The following is a 25,383-nucleotide window of genomic DNA, read 5'->3' as shown; positions in this document are numbered from 1 at the left end:
CTTAGAATACATGAATGTTTCTTCATCCAACTCATCATTAGTAATAATTCCATTACACAAACTTTGACTTCATAGTATCAGCACTGAATCAGTATCAAAAGTAAAAAGGCAAGAAAAGTATATTTCAATACACTATGACTTCGGTTATTCATGTAATGGCAATGCATGAAGTGTAGAAGATAGAGTCACATGTGAAAAACTACCAAGGAAGTGATTGTGGCCTAAATTTTACTTCCCACATTCTCAATGGGAGTGGCAGGGAAGACCATATGTTTCAATAGCCACTGAACTAGGTGACAAAACACAAACCAGACACATTATAAAATTAAGGGTTGCCAGGCATCCTGCATAGAACTAAACCTGACACCTGTTGAGACACATAACTGATGTCTGATTTGCTCTGATGGTGTACAGGCAAGAAGAAAAATCATCCAGGCTTGCTAATGAACTCATGTTTATGACCGACTAGTCAACCTCAAGAATGTCAGGAACAGGTCTTTGATTTACTACCCACCTGTCACTTTTGTGTACCTTCTAATGACTTTTCACTAGAGCATAATTGAATAAATATTTCAAGCTAAGCTGAGCATGAAACCAAAATTTATAAATACTGCTATTGACATTAAGGAGACAAGACAACTTTCTGGTGGGAGGAAGTAACAGCTTTGAGGTTTAAAGAATGTATAAATCAGACACAAACCCCTTAGGTCACATTTTTTCCACATTTGTAGTCAACATCTTTTAACATCAAGGTTTTTAATTGTACATTTAACTTACAATCTTGAGGTCAACTGTTTTTCAAACCCATACCTACCTCTAAAATGTATACAACTAAATTACATGACAACAGAGAGAGGGCAACAAAATTCAGAGTGACCATTATTTTGAAACATCTCACACACTCACGCGTGCACACACAGGTCATGGTTGCGTATAACAAGATTGAAGAGTTTTAACAAAGATTCTGCCAGTTCTCAATGATATTTTGGAGGCAGTGAATTAGGAACACAATTTACAAAATTTCAAACGTGTTTATTAACTCTACAACCTTATTTACAGAAACACTTATAATATATCTGGAAAAAGAAAACATTTACCATTGTCAGAAATAAATTTAACTTTCACACTAGTTCAGTCTTTCATCACTTGGAACACGCAGCATCCCAAATTGCTATTGTGTAACTGAGAAATAATTAGGAATGGCAGTGAAAGAAATGTGACAATGTTATATGCATCAACATTTAACAAAACAAAAGCTTATAATGTGTCTGTGCATGTAAGAACAGAAATCACACATTAATTTAATAATTTAAAATACTGGTACTAACTACATTTATCCATGAATTAAAAGCATATTTGTCTCTGCTCTTAATAGTGAGCTAATCTTATTTCTACCAGCTTTACATTCAATACAAAAATAACATTTATATTACTGGTGTACTGGAATACGTTGGAAAACAAAATTACATGAAGTAATTATGATCAAGCCAACTCATCCACAAGCTACTAGCACATTTTTCATCTCCAAAATGTCAAAGAAAACCCCATTTCTCATATTTTAAATCTTTCACTTTAACAACTGGATACATATTGGTAAATCGTTCCATAGTTGCCAAACTCACATTCATGTTTACACCAAGATTGTTTCGTAGCTTTACAGATGCTGTGATACGGTTTGTATCAACAGGGGCTGGGCGACATCCATAATATGAAAACTCAGAACTGATAAGAGGCGACTCACATCGGCTGCTGGGAGTGCTTGTGTCCTCTTGTTCCACATCACAACATGAGGATAACACTGCCATCTTGGTTGTCTGTGAAAGCAGGGGATTGGTTGATTTACGAGCTACTGCATGAAATTTTCCAACACGAGGAAACAATGTTGTGGATTTACGGGCAACACAAAGTCTTTTGGGACTGGACGAAGCATCACAAGCTTCAGACTCACGCTTCATTCCACACTCCCCTCCTACACGAACACCAATATCAGACCTCAACTTTTCTAATTCTTTTTCTGCATCTTCAACATGGACAACTTTACACTTTTTCTCCAGATGGACATCATCTTCATTACAAACCTGACTGGACTCCAATGTTTTAGAAGAGAAAGCATACTTGTAAGGTCTCGCATGTTGCTGAACATGTTCAGACATGCTTTGGCTATTGTCAGAGGTAAATGTGCAAATGAGACAACTGTATTTCTTGGCAGTCACAGTGGGAGTGCTACTTTTCTCTACACTGTACCTGAGCTGCAGATGTGAATGGCACATGGCATGATGAACTTGGATTATATCTTCAGAGTCACAAGTCTCTTTACACCACAAACACATGTATTTAGCTGTGACCACAGGTGCAGGAGTAGGCAAAATTGAACTAGCTGAAGATATGTTTGCAACAAGTAAATCCTTGCCTTTTAAATCTGATGTGAAATTTGCCTTTGAGGATCTAACGAGATATCTTAAATCCTTTCCTGCATGATCCATATCAAAATGTTTTTTTAATGTGTTCACTGTGAACACAGAAAAGTGACACTCAGCACATTCGTAACGTGTGAAAGTGGCTTGATTAACTTGGAATGGTTTCTCTGGATGTACAGACTTTTGGTGTGCCTGTAACATAGCTAATGTTCCTCGTACTTTGCAGTATGAACACTGGAGAGCCGGTCTCCTACCTGCAGCCCCATTTTGACCCTTTAGGAACTGCTTCATGTTGACCTCTTTGTACTTGAATGGCAGACCTTGCCTGATCAGCCCACTTGGACCTATCAGCTTATTCTTATGCTTTTCTTGCCAATGCTGATGTATACTCACTACTGATGTTCCACGCTGAGGGCAATAGAAACAGCAGAAGATATTTGGAAGTGGAGTGGTGTTCTGCTGTTCTTCTTCAACTTTATTTACTGTAGATACAACATCGATATCCTCTGAATCATCACTAGGTTCAGAAATGTCAGGTTTAGAACGTCTGTTACGTTGCAATGGACGAATATCTGGTTGACTTGGAATAGGTTTTTCTATAACACGCAACTTTTTTAATGGATGAATTTTAGCTGAATGTTTCTTTATTTCATACTCTCTGACCCCTTCAAAATCACAGTAACCACATTTGAAAGGTTTCTGCACCCAATGGCGCATCATATGGTATTTTAAGTCACTTGCACTACGACAACAATAATCACAATACAAACACGTATTAAAACTTTGGTCAGCAGATGGCAATGAAGATGAAGAACTACCTTCTGATTCATCAGGTGAATTGGCAATTCTCTGTCGCTTCTTTAGAGGACTACCTAACAGGGAAGAACTAGCCGAAGAAGATGCAGCTGTGAAAGGCATGTTAAGATACTTTGATTCTGAACCCGGCCCCAAACCATATTCCCGCTGCCAGAATTCATCATCCAACTTGACACAAGAGCCTTTTGTATGTGGTGAAGATCTTGGAGGCAGGTCAGGATGATCGACCTTGTTGTGATTAAGCACGCTCTCCTCTGAATTTGCAACATACCCACAGTGTCCACATGTCCAACTGCAACAATCAGTACACATACTACTAAAAATCTCACGATAACATTACCTGAAAAAATTCCGTGCACAATTTTTCACATTTCAAAACAATCATATCATCACATCATTCATATGAGATTCACAGTACAAATGTGGGGAATTCCTGTTCTATGCCGATGTACGAGGGTCGCTCATTAAGTAATGCCCCACATTTTTTTTCTCAGCCAATAATGAAGATAGAAAAATGTACTTTTACATGCTTGAGATTTGATGTTTCCCGCGTTCGTGTACGGAGTTTCAAATGATTCCAACCGATAGCGGAGCTGTAGTGAACTGTTAAAATGGCGTCTGTGAACGACTCTCGTTACAAGCAACGAGCTGTAATTGAATTCCTTGTTGCTGAAAAAGAAACGGTGGTGAACATTCATAAACGTTTGTGTGCTGTGTATGGAAGCTGTGCAGTCGATAGGAGCACCGTTGGTCGCTGGGCTAAGAGAGCTAAAGCTTCAGGAAGTGAAGAAACCGAGCTCCGTGATCTGCCGCGCTCTGGGCGTCATTCCACAGCCACCACTCCAGACATGTTGAACCGCGCGGATGCCATTATTCGTGAGGATCGGCGCATCACAACTCGACAATTGGCCCAACAGCTTTCAGTCAGCAATGGAAGTGTGATTGCAATTATCCAGGCTCTCGCATATTCGAAGGTGTGCGCAAGATGGGTTCCACGAAGTCTCACAGCAGACCACAGGATTCAAAGGAAAACGATTTCTTCTGAATTGTTGGAGCGTTTTGATGCTGAGGGAGAGGTCTTTCTGTCCCGGATCATTACAGGTGACGAAACCTGGATACACCACTTTGAGCCAGAGACAAAAAGGCAGTCAATGGAGTGGCATCATCCTCAATCACCGAGAAAGAAGAAAATCAAGACAACTCCCTCCGCCGGAAAAGTCATGATGACTGTCTTTTGGGACAGTGATGGGGTCATTCTTGTGGATGTGATGCCAAGAGGTGCGACCATCAATTCAGACGCGTACATCAGGACCCTGAAAACCCTCAAGAAGCGTTTCCGACGAGTTCGGCCTCACAAGCATCCAGCAGAAATTTTGCTCCTGCACGACAATGCACGCCCTCACACAAGTCTGAGAACCCGGGAAGAAATCACCAAATTGGGTTGGACGGTGCTACCCCGTCCACCCTACAGTCCAGATCTGGCACCCTCCGACTTCCATCTCTTTGGGCCACTTAAAGATGCTATCCGCGGAACAAGATTTGAAGATGACGAGAGCGTGATTCAAGCAGTGAGGACATGGCTACGTGCACAGGACAAGAGCTGGTACCGGCAAGGCATGCATGCACTTGTTCCACGCTGGCGTAAAACCGTACAAGTTGATGGGGACTATGTGGAAAAATAGTATGTGTAAAGGAAACATTGATTTATATTGTCACTAAATTTGAGCCATCTTGAATAAATATGTTCTGAGGAAAAAAATGTGGGGCATTACTTAATGAGCGACCCTCGTAGTTTACTAAATCAATTAGTATAACCACTTCCAGATTATACCGATGTATTATCAAACAATAAGACCCACTATATAATTCAACAAAATGCAGTCTTCATCAGATTGTTAATATACAATGATAAATAATACTACTGATTACTACAAAGTACTCAAATAACTTCATTAGGAATGTAATGAAATTTATGATTCAATAAAGATGGGGAACTTGTTGACTATTTACCTATCAGCTCAAGCAGACTGCTAATTCACAGAATAAGTGTGTGTGTGTGTGTGTGTGTGTGTGGGGGGGGGGTTGTTTGCATGCACATGTGAATGAGTTAGGAATGCGCAACCTCAGGTGTTTGTTTTTACATCAGGAAGAGATGTAAAAAGAAGCCACATTTTTTATGAAGGCTACATTCAGTTTTTATGCATAAGGTACTTACATTGACAGCTTGAGGTGACTATGACGAATGTGCAGCTTCAGACCACGGATCAAAGCAAACTTCATGTTACAATGTTTGCATGGGAACCTCAACAATTTCAGATCATCTTTAGTTGCTACAAAAGATAAAAACAGATTAACATGTGTGTATGTGTGCATATGATAATATTAATGAAAACATTAACATCCTCAATATAAGCAAGAAAGCATTAATGTAATGTCCTTCTGTTCATCAAGAAACATTACACTTTCAAAGACAACATTTCTTATACCATTTTTGAACTTAAAACATTTTTCTTTCCTAAATATTATTATCTTATACACATATACCAGCTTCATTTCTGTCACATTTTTATATTGGCCAGCTAGCTCCTTACAGGGATGAACCAACAATTATTAATGAAAAATAAATATCAAATAATTATTCATCACTTCAAATAAGTAAAATTATTAAAAAGAAAGATCCAATAATTATTCACAAAATCTATCAACACAGCTGTACACAACAGGGAATTAAATATCTGTATCACTGTACTGGCTAATAGGACTTGAATAGAAAATCATTCATACCACAGTCTTGTTAATGATTCAAGTACTGTACATACAAACAAAAGAAATTAAGAGTGGATAGATATATTCTAAACATCAATACACATATTTTCCTAATATATTTTTTATGATTGCATACTTAACTGGCCTTAAAATACACGAACAAGTCAACTGAATTAGCTAGAAATAGTGTAAATCAAACTTGACAGCCTACACCAGTGGTATTTAACCTGGGGTATGCATACCCCCGGGGGTACGCGAAGACATCTTAGGGGGTACGTGAAATTTCAAAAAATATATATATTATTTTATGATAAACACCGAATAAGCAGTAATGTAATTTATTTTATAGGTAGATTATATTCTATGTATAACTTGAATTATACACCAACAAAGTTGAAGAGAAATTATATCTGGGGGTACACAAACAAAAAAGGTTGAATACCACTGGCCTACATCACTGATCTTAATAGTAAGGCATTGCTGCTAATAATTATTTCAGACAGAAATTAGATTTCTATGCACAGAATTACTCATGACTAGAGGCAATGGTACGTGTTACTACTTGATTTATCCATTCAGTTTAAATGGATACTTCAAGATGAGCAACAGGTCATTTATAAGACACCTATTGTTTAAGGGAGATCATGAACAAAGTTAATGATACCTCATGTAAGTTCAAACCACAAAATTCAATTTTTTACCAAATTACATGGCGCTACAACCCAGAAGACAGCCATCTTTGTTGTTTGCACTGTCTCTACACTGGAAATCATTATGAAACACATCTAAATCAAACAAACACAAACCACAGCCTCAACTTTTTTAAAACAATACTGTCATAAGCAACACCCTAATTTTAGGGGGTGTACATCTGGGAAAAAGTGTGCGCATAAATACAGTCTTTTGGGGCTTTGGTACTTGTCACACAAATTTCACTATGATGAAACAAACCTTTCATTCTGATGTATGGAGAACTGTCACTGTCACATGCATTACTGTCCACTGGGATGAGTGAAGTGGCAGTCTTATTGGGCACCTTTATACTGTCTGCTGCATCTCGTAGCCCAGGCACTTTCTTCTTTGAAGTGCCAATGTCACTGTCACTACTTGTGCTGCCAATGGAATTTATGTCTTCTTTTTCCACAAGGGAAAACTTTACATCTGAACCTTTGGCATAACAAGTACTTAAACATTACCAATCAGTTTAAATCTGTGTATAGTGGCAAAGTAGGATAAATTACATTTATTTCCTCATGCAAATAATAATCTTTAAAATTTGGGAAATGAACAGAGGACACAGTACATATTACCACTTGCAGTGATGCTTATGGTGTAAAGTGGACCCCTTTTGATAAATTTTCAAAGGGTGCAAGCAATATGCACTTCTTAATGAGAGAACATCTTAAAAAGAAGAAAGCTTAATTTTTTTACAAAATTATTTTTTCCCCCTATAGACAACTAATATAATAAACAATAAAGATTTTATTAAATATAAAAATACCCATAATTTAAAATTGGAAGTGTTTATTGAAAATAAATTTATGTATACTCTGTACAACAGAAATGAAGTTCTTGAAACATTCTGTCCCAAACTGGAAGTGATGTAAACATTATTCATAGACTCCTTGCATTTGTCTGTATGTGACTTTTCTATACATTCCATGAATACAATGATTTATGCCAGACGTCTGTTAAACGAAAACATCAATATGCCTGCCTAATTAGGGGAGGGGGAGAATAAATGTTAATGACTTTTCCAAGTCCTCTGAAAGCAAAACAGAGGTGAATGATTTTCTTTGGTTGGTTGCCCAATGTCTAAATACTGTATTTCTTTTATTTTTCCATGCTAATTGTTAATTGAATCCAACAAACAAAATCATTTGCACAATATACACTTCAGAATTTTTTGTTTTGTTTTGCAGAGTATACTAATGACAAAAAACAAGAATTACTATGTTAGCCCATAAAGGGGTGTTTTCAAGACCTGACATCTTTAATGAGATTTCCAAAATCTTTGAGCTTCAATCATGGATCTCATTCATCTCAGCATGGCATTACATGCCAATGCACCACAAATAATAATAATGACGATTACCTTTCGCTTATATACAAACAGTTACTGGACTATGTGTGCTTTACAAACAATAATTAGACAATCTTTTTTGAATATCACAGTCTGCATATTTCAGTATCCATTTCCAGTTGTCCTTGGTACAAGGTTCACATGGAATATTTGAAACATACATTTAAATAACATAACAAGTGTACAATTTCAATGATTGTCTCAACCCTAGGGTTTGTCGGTTTTTAAAAAACAGGTTTAAAAACAGTTTTTTTGGATAAATTTGTAAAATTCGAAAACCGGTTTTTAAAATTTAAAAAAACCGGTTTTAGATAGTAGAAGTAATATGTAAAAAAATTTCTGTTAAATGAATTAAAAAATTTAAAGACTGAAATTAGTTCCAAATTATTAAATGCTTTAGAAGAACGAATTCAAGAAAGAAGACACGTTAGATTGGTAACCCTTTTCTATATTTGCAAAATCCAAAAAACATTTCAACAAATAAATCTAGTGTATTTCTACTAGCTTTGAAACATGATATTATTAAGTTATCTGGAAAAATATTGTCTAGAATATATCCAAATTCTTATATGGCAACAGATTCTGATGATGAATATATCGGAGACGGAGAAACTATTAATCAGGGCAATGCTCTAAAAGAAGCCATGGAAAAATCAATTCATAGGTTTCTTGAGAAACCTGAAGAAATAATATCAAATCCAAAGACACTGAAGGCCGAATTTTCAGTATTTGAGGCAACCAATAAAAGAACAAAGAATTTAGATTTATTATTTGATATACTGAAAACGATAAAACCAATATTAAGTTTAAGGTTTATATATTTTAATGATAAAACCAAGTTCAGTAGCCAGTGAGAGAGTATTTTCTGTTTCAGGCAATTTTGTATCCAGAATAAGAACAAGATTAAGTAATCGTTCAGTGGACATTATGTTTTTTGAAATCATATTTCCTGAAGAAAAATACTAAATGAAATAAAAATTTATATTTTGTACGGATTTTAGTTATTTTAGTTTTTATTTGGTTTTGTATGGAGTATATTTTATTTTGTTATATTTTTGCAGTTCCATAAATATTAAATAAACTGAAAAAGTTTAAAATATGTATAAATATTTTTTACTGTTTTAATTTTTTTGTAAAAACTCGAAAACCGGTTTTTTGGAAATACTGGAATTCGAAAACCGGTTTTTGTATAAACCCTACTCAACCCACTACCCACTGAATAGGAGGCTGGGTGGGCCCCAGAGCCAGCCTGGATGCAGAGGCTAGAGGAAAAATCTTCTGCCCCTGTTGGGGATTGAACCCCTGTCATCCAGTTTGTAGTCAGTTACTATAGTGACTGAGTTACACCAGACCTGTGGGACATTTAATTCTTACTCATTCCTGGGGACAGAATATTTACATATTTAAGCTACAAAATGAAATATTTTGTTTGGGAATGGAAAACACTGTTTCCGCCTTGTGATATTAACATTATGTTCAGAGAAGTACACAGAATTGGAATACTGACACCAAAATATTTTAAAATTAATTTTGGCACAATAAACTTATCAGAATTATGAAGGAATAGTATTTTATTTCCTTAGAAATTAAGCTTGGTATATTGGTAGTCTCAGAAATGTACCACAAAAAGTCCTACAACACATGCATCAGAACGTTACACAAGAGTCACTTCCCGCACTTCAGGCACACAACAAACCACTTCTGTGGCCATGCTTCCTTCTTAGAAGGTGGATGCTTGCCTATAAAATGCCTTTCTGTTAGTCACTGTGTTGTCAGAAGATACACGGCCTAGCACATTGCACTCCAGCACATATTTCCCAAACAGTCCTTCAACTAACAGAATTCTGAATGATAGCTGATCAATTCTTTTCCCAGTGTTATTTGTGTAACATCTTGACATTCAGAAGCCTGAAAAACAGCTTCATACACCACTTGTTCATCCACTTTCTCTTAAACAAATGAAAGTGTAGCAGTTGGTCTTTCATGTCAACCACTCCCATGAACTGATTGTAATCCAACACTGAAATGGGGCTGACTGTTTCTTTGCCTCTAATTGCAAGTCTTGCCATCATGAATGTGATCTGTGGAAATCACAGTGACAATATTCTTGTCACTCTGCTTTGTGGCAGAAACAGGGCCAGAATGCTGCACTATTATTTCACCTTTTTTTTTATTTTGGTGTCTTTAACTTTTTTAGGAACATTTGGAATATTATTATTTTGGTTCAGTTTTAGTGTACTGACACAGTCTGTCTTATGTACAGTCTTAAGTGTTTGGGCTAGACAGGGTAAGTTATAGAACTTATCCATCCACACCAGTGGCAGTGGAGCCACTTGTGAGGTCCTGGTGAAACTGTTTAGTGAGGCCCCTTGAGAAAAAAATTTATGCAAGGCATTTTAGGTTATTTAAGTTATTATGATTTTAATAATTATAATTTTTCCTCTCTAGACAGCCTTGTTGTTTTATACAATGCTTTAATTAGGTCAAAGCTTGAGTATGCCTTGGTCGTATGGAATAATCTTACACAGACAGATTGTAATAAATTAGAAAATATTCAAAGGAAATTTGCCAGTTTGTGCAATTACCGATTTTTTTTCAGTTTAATATCACACGTAAATATGAATTGATCTTATCTACTTTAAATTTTATAACACTTTATTACAGACGACGACATCTTGATGCTTTATTTCTTGTTAATGTCTTTAAGGGCAAAATAAATTGCCATTCCATTATGGACACTGTTCGTATGCGTGTGCCGGAGAGGCAAAGAGAATTTTCTACTTTTAGTGTGAGCAGTGCGCTAAGACATACTCCTTCAGCCAGGTGCGTCATCGTTGCAAATGACATGTAAATCTTTGGAAATATTTAGTATAAACACTGTCTCCCTTGAGGGCACCTTCTCAATAAGGGAAATGATCCAGATAGGTTGTCTTGATAGATGATCTAGCTAGGTTATTATTTCCTTGTATTTCTTCAGCATTTTACATTTATATTAGTGTTTCCCTAGGTGGATTATTTGCTTTTATTTGTATTTCTTCATTTATTTTGTGTATTATATTGTTTCTATTTTGGGTTTGCCTATATTTGACTGTTATATTTAATACTGCACATATATATGTTTAGTTAATTTGTTTGTGAAATATTTTTCATTATTATTGTAGTGCCTCAGGGTTTTCACCCTAGGCCCCTTACTTTTTAATATATTTATTAATGATATTTGCGACTCCATACATAATTCACAGTGATGACTTAAAGATATTTTGTAGTATTAGCAATGTTCAAGACTGTAAACTGTTACAGCACGACATCCATTCAGTGCAAAATTGATGTCTTGTGAACAGGATGCAACTTAAGTAAAACGACTGTTATACCATTCACCCGAAAGACAAACAGTATTTACTTTAATTACAAACTGTGTAACAACCTGGTGGCTCGCTCTCATTGTGTTAAAGATCTTGGTGTTCCATTGGACTGCAAGCTTTATTTTCACCAGCACATCAACTATATATTCTCACAAAGCTTAAAAATGCTTGGTTTGATTCGGTACATTACTTTTTCCTTCTCCACTATTGATAGCCTTTTGTACAGTACCTTAGTCCGTTCTAAAATTGAGTATGCATCCGTTGTTTGGAACTCTATTACTAATACTGACTCCTTTAAACTGGAAAGGATTCAAAGTAAATTTGTAGTTCTATGTTACACTAGATTTTTTAATGGCATTTGTGCCTATAATTATGATGATATATTAGTCAGATTAAATTTCTTATCGTTGCATTTAAGGAGGAGGCTTTTGGATGCGCTTTTCCTCGTTAATGTTTTTAAAGGCAAAATTAGTTGCTCATCTGTTTTTGATACAGTTAGTCTCTGCATACCCACTAGGTCCATCAGAGACTACTCTACCTTTACTGTACAACGTAATTTCAAGGCCAGTCGCTCTGCCAGATGTGTTTCTGTTGCCAATGCAGTCTGTATGATCATCGACACCTTTAACAAAGATTGTGTTTTGCTTACTGATGTCAGTCAGCTTCTTAAACAATAATCATTGTTTTTTATTGTTTATTTAGTATAACATTTTATTTTGTATGTTTGTCCAAAATTGAACTGATTTTAATTTAATTATTATTTTACTTCTGCATAATAAGGGGTCCACAGTCGCCGCGCAGTCTGAGGCGTGGGCCTTGTGCCACTTGGTCGCTGGGACCGTGGGTTCGAATCCCACTCAAACCATGGATGTTTGCCCGCGTTTTTCTGTGTTGTGCTGTCCTGTGTACAGGTAGAGGCCTTGCAACAGCCCAATCCCTCATACAAGGAGTCCTACCGAATGTCTATAGATCGAGCCAACTTAAAGTTGGGACCCGTAGTGCTCAAGCACTTGAAGAACGGGTCGTTCCCAGTATCCATAATATTTAGCTCATTTACTTATTAATTATTTTGCAATAAATTAATATTGTAGACTTATATATTCAGTTCATTGTTTGTTTGCTTTTGTATTGTTGTTAGTGCTTGCTTGTTATTGGCCTTTTTGGCTGTCAAGCACTTTAATAAATGAATTGAATTATCATGTTTGCCTGTTATTGGCTTCTTGCTGTTGGCAAACACTTAAATAAATAAATGAATTGAATTGAATGATTTGAAAACCCTCTCTCTAGAATTGACTCCTCTGATTCATGCAAATCATCTACCAGCTCTCCATTTTCACTTTCACCTAAACCTTTGTTACTTGAACTTGCATCATCATATCTTAAATAATTTTAAAGTGACCCATTTAATTCTAGATTCTGGGTCTGCCAGTTTTGAGTTTAATTCCAGACAGGGTACCCCAAGATGGAAGCTAACTTGACATTTGGGCTTTACTTCTAGTTTATATGCTGAGGAATGGGCTTAAGACAGGTTTTTATATTAGACAGCAACTTTCTTAATACAGTGAAACCTCTATCCATCGTTCCCGGAACTATCGTTTTCCCGGATGCATCGTCCGTTTTGTTCGGTCCCGAATACATCCCATATAAAATAATGTTACATTTTCCCGCTTCTATCGTTCCTCGAACTATCGTTTTATCGCATCGATCGTTCAAAAATCTTAGTCCCGTCCCACAATTTTCCCGCAATGATCGTTTCTGAGAATTTAAAATGCTGGGTTTTGAGATAAATTAATACCGAAAGACGCACAATGTTTTTGGAATACACAGTAGCGATAACCTGTTATGTCGCCCAACCAGCACATTCTTTTGGAATGAGGGTCAGCGGTGCAGGGGTGATAGTTGGAGTGAATGGCGGTGCTCATTGCCAGAAATTTTACGATTTTAATTAGGGTGCACTCATATTTCGTTCCAGCGATGCCAGATGGCATGTGCAGTGTGAATTTCTTCACAAATGCTTTTATTACAAGTACAAAGGAAAGGCTGGCGGCACTTTTCATTCTTCTGGTTCATCTCGTTTCCAGCGGTTCAGGGTCTTCGTTGAGTTCAGCAGTAATAGTATTTCCATTCTTCCTGTTATTGTCCGCAAAGGGGGTTGGAGTGGTGAGGAAGAGGAAGACGACGAATGCGAGCCCGAAGCTTTGCCGAGTTTTGCCGAAGCACACGCTGCATTGACGAAAGTGAAGTCGTTCTTTTATGCGCTTAATATTAGTGAACGTGACGAAGAAAACATTTTGAACGTGGAAAGTGCTCTGTTTGGTCTAAAACGTAAAGTTTCAACAAACCAGTTGTCCATTAAAGACTTTTTTGGTAGAAAGAAGTAACTTTGAAAGAGAAACAGTTTTTTTTAAAAAAATTTAATGCTTTCCCGCATCTATCGTTTTCCCGCATTCATCGTTTTTATTTCCCACCCCCGCCGAAAACGATGCATCGAGGTTTCACTGTATAAATATGTAATGAAATTATATTAGGAATTCATTACATGTATGTTACATTTGAAAAATGCTGACAACTGAATCTTGGGAAATCTGGGGACTTTCTGACTAAGACATGCCAAGCATATGTTCAAAACAACAGAGATTTTGGTAAACAAGGGCAGTCATCACCACAGTCTTTCAATGCCTGCAGATACCATTTAAACACTAGAGAACTGCTTCATGTTGTCATGACCAACCAATGAGTTTGAAGCAGGCTCCTCACATCAAATTTGCATCATTTGAATGATACTGATTCTGCCAATAGGTAGACCATTTAAAATTCAAAGTTCTGAACATAAATCTCATCTCCACCCCATGTGCAAGTAGAAGTTTGTTAAATGTCACCTCTACATCTTCTCAGACAAAAATCATCCCACTTCAGCTACCATCCGAAACTAATCAAATTACCCTGAGATATAATTAATACCCATTCTAAGCAGCCGAAGAACCACGGGTATAAAAGGAGGCAGTGGACTATTAGAATTCTTTTGCAGTAACTCAGCTTTTTGGTTTGTTTTAAATGCAATGGATTCAAATTTCCTTCCTAAATCATCCCTTATCTTATGTTCCCCACCAGTTCTTGGCCCACAACAATTAAAGTACTTAAATTAAAAGCGGCAGTCAAACACACATAATATAAACATACAAACCCAAATAACACCAGCACTGATTAAACTAATTAAATTCAATGTGAATGCAATAAAACAACATGTAAAATGCCATTTATAAAATTTTTGAAGGTCCTTCAGAAGATGTATCAATTCGGAACAAAAATCTGCTACACCAAAAACTGCAGACAATATACAGTACTGTGCGAATTAGCTGGGACAAGCGAAGGAACGCTAAGTCCAAGCCCTGCAATGGACACGCAATCCCCCAAACACCCACCCAAGGTCATGTTTTGGGGATGTTTCACAGCTTCCGGGCCACAGACGCTTCACCCCATTGAAGGAATGATGGACAGCAAAAAGTACATAGGTGTTCTGGAGGCGAAAATGGTCCCAACACTGCGGAAGCTGTTTCCTAATGGCGATGGGGTATTTCAACATGATCTGGCTCCATGCCACAATTCTAAGCTTGCTAAGAGCTTCTTTACCCAGCAACATTTGAAGGTATTGGAGTGGCCAGGAAATTCACCCGATCTAAACCCCATTGAAAATTTGTGGGCCATTATTAAAGCGCGCATATCTAAGATGGATTGCACGACGAAAACCAAAATGATAGAAAGTGTCATGAAAGTGTGGTACCACGGCCCTGAAGTGACGGAAATGTGTGGAAAGCTAGTGGCATCAATGGTTGAGAGGGTGAAAGAAGTAATTAAAGCTAAGGGGGGTCACATTCACTATTAACTACACTATTAAACAAATAAATATTTTAGTTGAGTCTTTGTTACTGTATTTTCCTATTGTCCCAACTAATTTGCACAGTACTGTATATAAAACCTTGCAAATTTAAATCATAACATGCAAATACCATTAAATACTATACCCAAATTACAAAAATGATGTTTTTAGCCCTTTAAAGTTAACCAAAAATAATGTCTTATGCTGCAAACTAAATTACAAAACTTCAAGCCAACACATATTTGTGTTTTTTGTGTACCAATTGGATTTGATGCTTATGGGCCCAAGTGATTGCGGAGATGGGAGGGGAGGGGGGGGGGGAGACCACCACACAAACAACACAACCCCAAACCCTGCCAGTGATCAACAGTGCTAAATTTCTGTATTCCTAGCCCAATTACCTCAGTGTGAAACATTCACCACATTAGGATCAGCACCTCAGGTATTAGTTATACTTTGTATCTATTAGCAAGAAACTTGCCTGTTATGCTGTGCTCTGTTTTGCTAGCTCTACCAGACAACCCGCTAGGACCTGGCTGGGGCACATTTTCAGGAATAGGATTAAATGTTTTACAAGAAGAATTTGATGCTTCAGCTAATGCTGCCTGTTGATCTGCTCTCATCAATCCAAACTGAGTGCTTATCACTTTCTCAACCTGAAATATAGAAATTACATTCCTTAAAAAAGTACAGAAAGCTATATGCTTCATTCTGGAGCAAGTTTGTGATTGTGTAACAAAGTACTATCATCTGCCAAGATATCTGGCTATAAACTGGGATGTAACAATTGCCATATAACTATAATGAAATCTAACATCATTCTTGAGTTGCTAGCACTCCTGCCATGTATTTGGGAGGCTCCATGTTCAAATCTGGACCCAGAAACCAGGTATTTACACAGATAGATTAATTTAATTTGATCAGATGCAAAAACATACAGGGACATAAACAACATGAATGCAAGTCAATCTCAAAATTATAAATAAAAGACACAAGTTACAATACAATGTTCAACATACCCATTCCTCAATTTCTTTATTTGGTGTAAGAGGAGCAATGGCTTCAGGTTTTCTGTCTCTCTCATGGACCTTGGAAGAGTGTTTCTGCAGGGAACTTCTGTTGCAAGACATCAGGCTGCAGTGTGTACACACCCATCTGTAAAATAAATGTTAGCTCTCTAAACAAATATACAAAAATGATTCTACAGATTCCAACTTCCTAATACTGTTATTGTGGGAGCTCTTCAATACTGAACGAACAGCTTGTTGAAATCAATATGGCAGAGTGACATTGCAAATTATTTGGTGCCATACACTCATTAAACTACAGCATATATGCATATAGTGTGTACAATAAATTTCAGACTTGGTTTTACTGTGAAATTATTAACTCATCATCTTGATCAACATTTATGCACATTAATTATTTTTCTGTCCCAGCAGAGGATACCTGTTGTTACATATCCAACAATCACTCTATCCATAATTTGTGGCCTTTGAGTATCATTGCAAGATTTTAACAAGGCAGAAAAATTAAAACTTCCTACTACTGACTGGTCCCTTAGTGGACTAGTGGTTAGTGTGCTCGCCACCGAACCCAAGGTTCGCGAGTTCAAACCTGGCCAGGGGCAATGGATTTTTAGGGGTGATAAAAATCTGTAGCACAACTTCCTTCATAGATGAAGCCGGTGGCCCCATGTCATAGATGTATGGCATGTAAAATAATCTTACAGGCATGAACAAGACGTTTCGTAAGCAAAATTCAGCAACAATTTCTCAGCCAAGTCCCTACTGATTTACTACTAAATGGCTCTAGCAGTCAAATCAGGATTGAGTAGAAATTGTGCAGTCAGTGGGCTGGTCACTCACTACTCACAAATACACACTTCAAAGACTATGAAACCTCCGAAAAGGACGCGGCAAAAACCCACAACTGGGTTATAGAGCCAGAAACAACAACAAACAACTACTGACTGGTGCTGCTACCTACTAGAATATTTCAGTACTTTTGTTGGGAATGTTCATGTAAAATTGTGACATTCACTGTTATTTAATTCCTGTCGTGAGGTATGGTTCAAGCTACCTGTTTTACTGGCTTCAGGGGTTAATCATTTTGCAAGAATTTTGACACCTCTATTTCTCAATATAATCATCCACCAATCCCACACATTCTTTTATCACTGTACAAGTTTCCTAAAAGTTCTTCAATGCCTCCTCTAGAAGTTATGGACATACTGTTGGAACAGCTAATCATGTACTGGCCTTGACTCCTTCAGGGGGCTAGGAAATCACTTGGAACTCCTTCCAGACTATATGTATTCCACATTTCAACAAATCCTGCAGGCTGTCAAGGCACCCAATATTTTCATAAGTATTATTTTTCATTTGTCTGTTTTTGGAAATCACAGAGATTTTTGGGTCTGAAGGAGTGAAAGAGGTGTAAATCTATTGATTATTGCCACAATGAAGTGTATATGAGTGGATCAAAATGTCTGAAAGCCTGTGAACTGGTGCTGTCAATGCACACGGGTCAGGACACCTGCCCACATCCAGAAACAAACAATACATCTCTAAGTACATAAGCAATGATTTTTGACAACTGACAAAGGTAATTACAAGCCACTAATGGAGGAACCATGTTTATGCCATGTTCATTTAGCACAAATGGACAAGTGAACACTCATAACATGCCAGTATTTGACCTTGAGCTGCAGTATCACAAGGCCTCAACAGCATAACTTTTTTTTTAAAAAAATGTTTATATGATCTCTCCCCTATTCTGACGAAATATAAATATGTACTTGATTTTCTCTCCATTTACCTCCAGATCAGTTTCCTTACTACCATCTTAGCATTTCCGACCTTCTCCTTATAGTAACCATGTTTCTGCCCACTCAGTATTACATACACATTCAGGGAATCTTACAAAACATGCATGCCCACAAAGTGGTTTCAACAGTTCTGTGTCAAGTGCATACATTATAAAGATCTACTGAGAAATATTGGGATAATTATGTGTACAAAGCAGCCATGTGGTTCATTCTGCATCAATTTAAAAATTTGAAACTGCTTTTATTTTTATATGTATGCTTTCACATATATATAATTAAAACAATGAAAGCAGTTTCAAATTTCCAAATCAACACAGAATGAACCATATGGAACATAATGCAGATAATATTGAACAATTATTTACTAGTTCACATGGCTGCTTTATATTGATACTTATTCTAACATTTCTCACTAGACCTTCCCAATCTATGCAGCTCACACAGCACTGTTAGATATATAAAGAATCAAGAAGTCACACACATGCATACAGCCAGACACACTAGAACCTCAACAACAGAAATGGGGTGCATAGGTCCTAGGATATGCCACAACATACTAAACACTTAAAATCCTCACTTGTGATACTTAAGTTCCCTGTAGAGATGGTCTCTGAAGTCCGCTTTGAACTTTGTGCGGTATTTGTTGCAGAGTGTACAGAAATATAGGTTCCCTCCTACAGGTCTTCCATAAGGACCAAACTTCCCCTCTTTCTCTTCCATCTCTCCAACTTCAACACTTGTCCTGCGGACAATGTCAGGTTTGGGAACGTCACCTTCTTCTTCCAGCAATATACCACGGATATGCCTTACACGTTGCATGTCTCTACGCCACAGAGGTGTTGTGTCAAATAAACCTGTGTCCAGTGATAATCCACTCTTTGCTGCTGGTGACTGGGGTGTTTGAGGACCATCCACCTGCATGTCACATGCAGAATCAGCAAATCATAAATACAACACTACAGAAATATGATTTATATATTAAGTGACCTAGGCAAGATAAACAAGGTATAGTACAGTATATTGTTAACTTATAAACTTTTAAATATAACATAATAATATAAGATTTGTATGACTCAGAGTCTGCATTAGAAAAGTAGGTTTTATCAGTCTTTCCAAAAATTGATTCTTAACTTTTATACTTTTTCCTTAACTTCTTTTAGCTTTCCTTAAAACTTCTGAGACAACTTAAAACAATTTCTTACTAACAAAGAGTTGGTGAAGTCACCAACATTTAAGTCAACACCATAGTTAAATGTAAATGTATCTAATGAAAAGTAACTTTAATGGACTAAATTTCAAAATACCTCCCTTCATGGATGTGTGGCAATAATAATAAACATTCAGATTCATATTATACTGAGCTCAATGGTTCAATGCCACATTTGTGTTAGAATGAGAGGGTACACTTTCCCTCACTCAGTGTTACAATATCATAAGTTATTTTATATCAGCAGAGTAAACTTTCAGTTGTTCAAAACAAATGAGAAGTTAATTTAAAGCTCCATTTAAGGCAGCTTATTATACATTCCAAGTTTCCAACTTGCATAAAGGATTGCTGACCTTGCGATATACATGGATAAGCTCCACATTTCCTACAGCTGGATGCTTGGATGCAAAGTGATTGTCAAAACTGCACTTAGAGGATGACCGATAACTACAGAGCCCACATTTAAACTGACTCTTCAGCCCATGAAAGTTCCAAGTATGTTCCAGCACTTCAGATCGTGTTGAGCAGTGGAATTTACAGAGGCCACAATGCCAAGGATTCTTCACAGTTCCAGCATCACTTGAACTTCCTCCTAGAAGACAATAGTATATGAGCAAATCACAATTCACTAGAGGAATTCCATGCATAGTATATACTCATAAATATGTGTTTAAACAAGAGAAACTGGAAATTGTTCCGCCTTTTGTTATCACTTAACAAAATTAATTCCACTCATAGTCCTTTTACGTAGAACGTAATTTATACACTGAATGTTGCTCAACAATACCACTGGCATTCATGCTCAAAATTGCTCAGTTTATGAGATATGAGGTTCTCACAGTAACTAATATATAGATGCCTGTCTTTTGGGATGTTGCACCAAGTAGTCTGGAAGATAATGACCAACATTTCAGAGAACTTTACTGCCTCCATCATCAAGGTGTTGTTATGACCCTACATGAGGCACCATCACATCTATTCTGTTTATTTCTAGCAAACCTCTGCACACAACCAACTAGAAATATTTTTGGATTTGAGGTTTTGTATTACCTGCTTTGACAATAAATAATTCTGCATTTTGTTCACAAAGTGTATTTATCAGTTTCACAAGAGTAAACTGATCATTCCTCACACAGCATTAACCTTGTGACCTTTAATGTGGAGAAGCATGTGTTTTCTTTAAGGTATGAACTAAATGTCTGAACATGATAAAGATGAGCTACAGCTTCAAAGGTGTAAGTCAAATTTTGCCCAAATACTCATCTGTGCTTGAAGGAAAAATCTATTTAGCATTTTCCTAATACAGTAGTTGCAATTATAAACTGGGATAAAGACATTAAACATAGTATGACTGATTAGTATGAACTTTTGATAGCAAACAGCAATAGAAAATTTATTTTACCACTTTGATAGTTATTTATATTTCCAAAATTTACTTTCAGCATTTTACTTTATTAGTTTTCACAAAATCACAACTACTTCCTCATCATTCACCAGTCACAACCACTCTATCATCATTCACAAATTCAAGTCACAACTACGAGGCGCGTCCCAAAAGTAAGTTTCCCACTCGTCCCACAGCTAGCAAACCTTATATTGCGCGAAGCGACTGTGCGTACGTGATAGAGCAATGACGTAGCATGGCGCATGCACTAACAGTACTTCCCGCGTTCTCACAGTAGCATCGTTGCAGCTGTTGAAGATGGAGGTTCTTATTCCAGCTCCCGCCGACTGTGAAGTGCGGTCAGTGATAAAGTTTTTGAATGCACAGAGCATAGCGCCGATCGAAATTCATTGTCAGCTGTGCCGGGTCTATGGGTCTAACGTCATGAGCAAGCAGATGGTGCGTCGCTGGTGCAGACAATTTTCAGCAGGTCGACAAAGTGTGCATGATGAGAAGCGCAGTGGGAGGCCATCCATCATTACAGACGACCTTGTGGAGCTTGTGTGGGAACGCATTATGGATAATCGTCGCTTCACAATTATGGAACTCAGCAGTCATTTCCCGCAGATTTCCCGCTCCTTGTTGCACAAAATTGTCACGGAGCACCTGTTGTTCAAGAAATTGTGCGCCAGGTGGGTGCCGAAGCAACTGACACCAGAACACAAAACAAAGCGCATGGAGTCAGCATTGACATTTCTGCAGCGGTACCATGATGGCGGCGACGAGTTTCTGGACCGGATCATCACAGGTGATGAAACGTGGATTGCACACATTACCCCAGAAACCAAGCAGCAGTCATTGCATTGGCGTCACAGTGGATCTCCCTGTAAGACAAAATTCAAGCAGACGTTGTCGGCGCGGAAAGTGATGTGCACGGTGTTCTGGGACAGACGGGGCATTCTCCACGTCGACTTCCTGACCAGAGGTGAGACGGTGAATGCTGAGCGTTACTGCGAAACACTGCAGAAATTGCGACAGGCCATTCAGAACAAGCGGCGCGGGATGCTTAGTGCCGGTATTGTCTTCCTGCACGATAACGCTAGGCCGCACACGGCTCGACGGACAGCAAGTCTCCTGCAGGAGTTCAGCTGGGAGGTGTTTAATCATCCACCCTACAGCCCGGACCTCGCTCCCAGTGATTTCTATCTTTTCCTACACCTCAAGAAATTCCTGTCCGGTCAGCGTCAGCGTTTTGAGAATGACAGAGAGGCGGAGATGGTTGTCACACAGTGGTTCCAATCCCAGGCGGCAGACTTCTACGACACAGGTATTCAAAAGTTGGTCCCACGGTATGACAAATGTCTCAATTCCGGTGGCGAATATGTTGAAAAATAGCTGGACACTTGCTGTATCTGTTGCAATAAATATTTCCATGAAATTGTGTTTTGTTTCTGTAAACGGCCCCAGGGAAACTTACTTTGTAGACCAGCCTCGTACTTGCTTATCATTCACAATCATCCTACCATTTCTAATTCAATGTTAAATAACCTTAGCAGTTGATAGAGCCTCATAAAATAACTGAAAAAGCAACAATTAAGAAATTATCTTGCCTCCTTCAAGTGATGTGCTGGCAACTGTTTCAGTCTTGCCACTGCTTGACTCCATCTCTGGTTCTCTAACTATGTGAACAAATGGTCGTTTTTCTGGATGTTTGTCAGCAAGATGTCTCTCCACTACATAACGTTGGAAGTGGTAGTACATGCAGTGAAGACACTTGTAAAGACGACTGTCATGCATCTTCAAGTGAGCGCCCATGCGCTCAATGGACACTATTTGAGCCGCATTCTCCTGCAGGGCTGACTCAGGACAGTGAGGACACCTGTGGGCCACAGACTACAGATAACATATTTCACTCAATTTTAAACAAAAGCTCGGTTTTCCATACTGATACCATAATTATAAAGACTGTATTGAAAATGGCATTCTGGTGCTGGTAAAAATAAATAAATATCTGGTTATATGTACTCTATTTATATACAAAAAGGATACACATTTTATTACAAAATTTCCATCCAAAAATTAGCATTTAATCTATATTCAGTGCCAGCCTGTTTTCATTCACAGAACACCAAAAATTTGTGAAATATGACCTTTAGCATGTCCACTTTTCTGCTGTCTCCCTATCCGTTCTCCACATATGCTATATGTATTTATATATGCGTCTGTCTGTCTACCTAACTACTTATCAACCTACCCACCCACCAATCCATCTATCTACACATACACAGTGCGGCAACTAGAAAACGGGACTGATGCTGGAAGAAAATAATGGTTCCATGTATGAGTAATTTGAGCATTGTTTAAACAAAGTAGCTTCCTCCTGCATCTACACACAACGATCATGAAGCAACTGGATGGAATGGCGGATGGCCGTGTCTGGAATTCTGTTCAGTACTCTCGTTACAGCCCTTTGAATGGCGTCCACGTCAACAAAATAACAGCCTTTCAGTGGTGCTTAGAGTTTTGGAAACAAAAAGAAGTCACACGGTGCTAAGTTCGGTGAATACGGTGGATGTGACAACACACAGACTTTTTTGGTGACCAAAAACTCCCTAACAATGAGAGCTTTATGGCTTGGTGCATTGTCATGCAACAGGAACCTAGTGCAATGTTCTTGATACTGAGGCCGTACATGACAGATTCTCTGAAGCAAACGTTTCAAAATGTCCAGATAGTAGGCAGCAGTAACTGTCTGGCCACTGGGTACGAACTCTGTGCACAATTCCCTCGCTATCGTAGAAAATGATTATCATTGTTTTGATTTTTGATATTTCTTGCTGACTTCCACTCTGCACTTTGTTGCTTTGTTTCGGGGTCGTATTGGAAACACCACGCCTCATCACCCATAACAATCGAATTCAGGAAGTTGGGTTTGTTTTCAGTGGCCTCAATGAGTTCCCTGCAGTGTTCAACTCAGAGCTGTTGTTGATTGTCTATTAACGAATGTGGAACAAACCGTGCACAGACCTTACTTTTTTTCAAACCTTTCCTTATTACTGCACAGATCCTCTGAAATCATTCGAAGCGTTGCACATCGGTCATTGGTGATTATTTCCCACACGTTTTCAATCAACTCTGGCGTTCGAATCGTTTTTGCTGGGCCAGGATGTTCATCGTCTTCCAATGATTCTCTTCCATGGCAGAAACGGTTATGCCACTCAAAAAAACGTGTACGAGACAGACAATTATCTCCGCACACTTGCTTAATCATTCGAAACGTTTCCGTGGCACTTTTGCCCAGCCGAACACAAAATTTGATGTTCGCTCTTTGTTCCATTCTTGCTTCACAACACAACACACAAGAGAGTCGTCTACTTCGGCTCACACCATGTTCTCAAAAGGCGGCAATGTATGATGACCTTCAGTGTAGCACTCTAGGAACAATCCCTCTTTGAATTCATATTCACTTCTGGTAGACGGCAACACCAGTCCTGTTTTCCAGTTGCCACACTGTGTATATACATGTATGTGTATATGCTGGAACGATGTAAAATATTTTGATAAGAATAGGATAGTATGTAAGCAGCAACTTCAGAAAGTTCCAAACAGAAGCAAATATGGTCACACTAAGGTGAGTAACTTGGAACATGCTTGTGAATGTTGAGACATGCACACACCCCTTACATTTGTCACAACTGATCATCTGGCATCAAACCAGAAGGCATCATATATAAGTCCTGGGTGAGAGTGCAGTGCATCAAAGGTTTTGAAGCAGGGAAATGCAATGACTCAAGCAACAGGTGGTTTTATTTCATAATTCTGTCAATAACTCAGACTATATAGCATCAAATGGTAGGATTACTGAAAAATGGAAAAAAAATACCTCAAAGGAAGTGGTAGCAGACCATTTAAAGGTCCTTTACCAGCATTTGCCCAGATGAACCACAAAATACACAAAAAATCTCAAACATGATAGTGGGTCGACAGGCTGAGATTTGAATCCAGGATGTCAAATACAAAGCAGTGATCACCACTCAAACACATCATTCAGTTTTCAGAAGTTCTGAAGATGCACCACAATTATCAATAAAGCACACCTAGAATGCTGATGCAGGAACAATGAGATTGCATGAGGATCAGCAGTAAGCCCATCAATGCAACAGGCAATGATACAAACTTTCCTAGAAGCTGCCTTACAAGGCTACAAGGTTACCTACTCGCACTGAATCAGTTTTGCAGCACTCCTAAAACTTTGCTTAACACACACTGTGCCGTGCATAAATTACTATGCTTGCTGTCCTGTCTGGCAGTGTTGCAACTCAGTCTTTGATGTATGCATGTCCATCTCCACTTTTTCCCTCCCTGTCATGCCACTGATCACCTCGTGAGATAGTGACTTAGTTCAGAATCCCATCCAGTGTACATGTGCAAAATTATGTCTTCATCTGTTTTTCACAATCTTGTTTCAGCTACTGACAGTTTTCTAGGTTCATAACAGTCCACTAACATGGCATCTAACAGGGTAATTTATTTTCAGTGGTACTGCCATTGTTGTCTTTCATGGGGTCACCAATTCCATAGACATTGCCCCGATTCTTGCGGCTTTTTTTTTGGGAGGGGGGGGGGGGTGTCTACTGCATG

The 25,383-nt window shown here is 38.1% G+C and overlaps 1 protein-coding gene across 7 annotated transcripts in view; it reads right to left on the bottom strand.

Moving 5' to 3' along the window:
• Positions 1–1,011: 1,011 nt before the first annotated feature.
• The window catches only part of LOC110833782 (uncharacterized), a 91,446-nt gene continuing 67,074 nt past the window's right edge, over positions 1,012–25,383 (bottom strand). For 6 of the 7 annotated variants that reach the window (XM_022072265.2, XM_022072266.2, XM_022072267.2 and 3 more), the window contains 8 exons: positions 22,353–22,621; positions 19,712–19,950; positions 18,729–19,066; positions 16,341–16,476; positions 15,803–15,977; positions 6,951–7,166; positions 5,449–5,563; positions 1,012–3,525 (listed from right to left, as the gene is read on the bottom strand). In XM_022072265.2, coding sequence (XP_021927957.1) covers positions 1,533–3,525; positions 5,449–5,563; positions 6,951–7,166; positions 15,803–15,977; positions 16,341–16,476; positions 18,729–19,066; positions 19,712–19,950; positions 22,353–22,621 — 3,481 coding nt within the window. In that variant the 3' untranslated portion in view covers positions 1,012–1,532. Of the gene's footprint in view, positions 3,526–5,448; positions 5,564–6,950; positions 7,167–9,635; positions 12,067–15,802; positions 15,978–16,340; positions 16,477–18,728; positions 19,067–19,711; positions 19,951–22,352; positions 22,622–25,383 lie in introns of those variants that run through there. The other variant, XM_087348728.1, reaches the window with a different exon arrangement.

This window comes from Zootermopsis nevadensis, unplaced genomic scaffold, assembly GCF_977971745.1.
Source record: "Zootermopsis nevadensis isolate Lab colony 2312 unplaced genomic scaffold, Znev_1.0 Znev_ptg000002l, whole genome shotgun sequence".
NCBI lineage: Eukaryota > Metazoa > Arthropoda > Insecta > Blattodea > Termopsidae > Zootermopsis > Zootermopsis nevadensis.
Note: the sequence above shows the minus strand (reverse complement) of the source record. Positions and strands in the feature narration are given on the sequence as shown.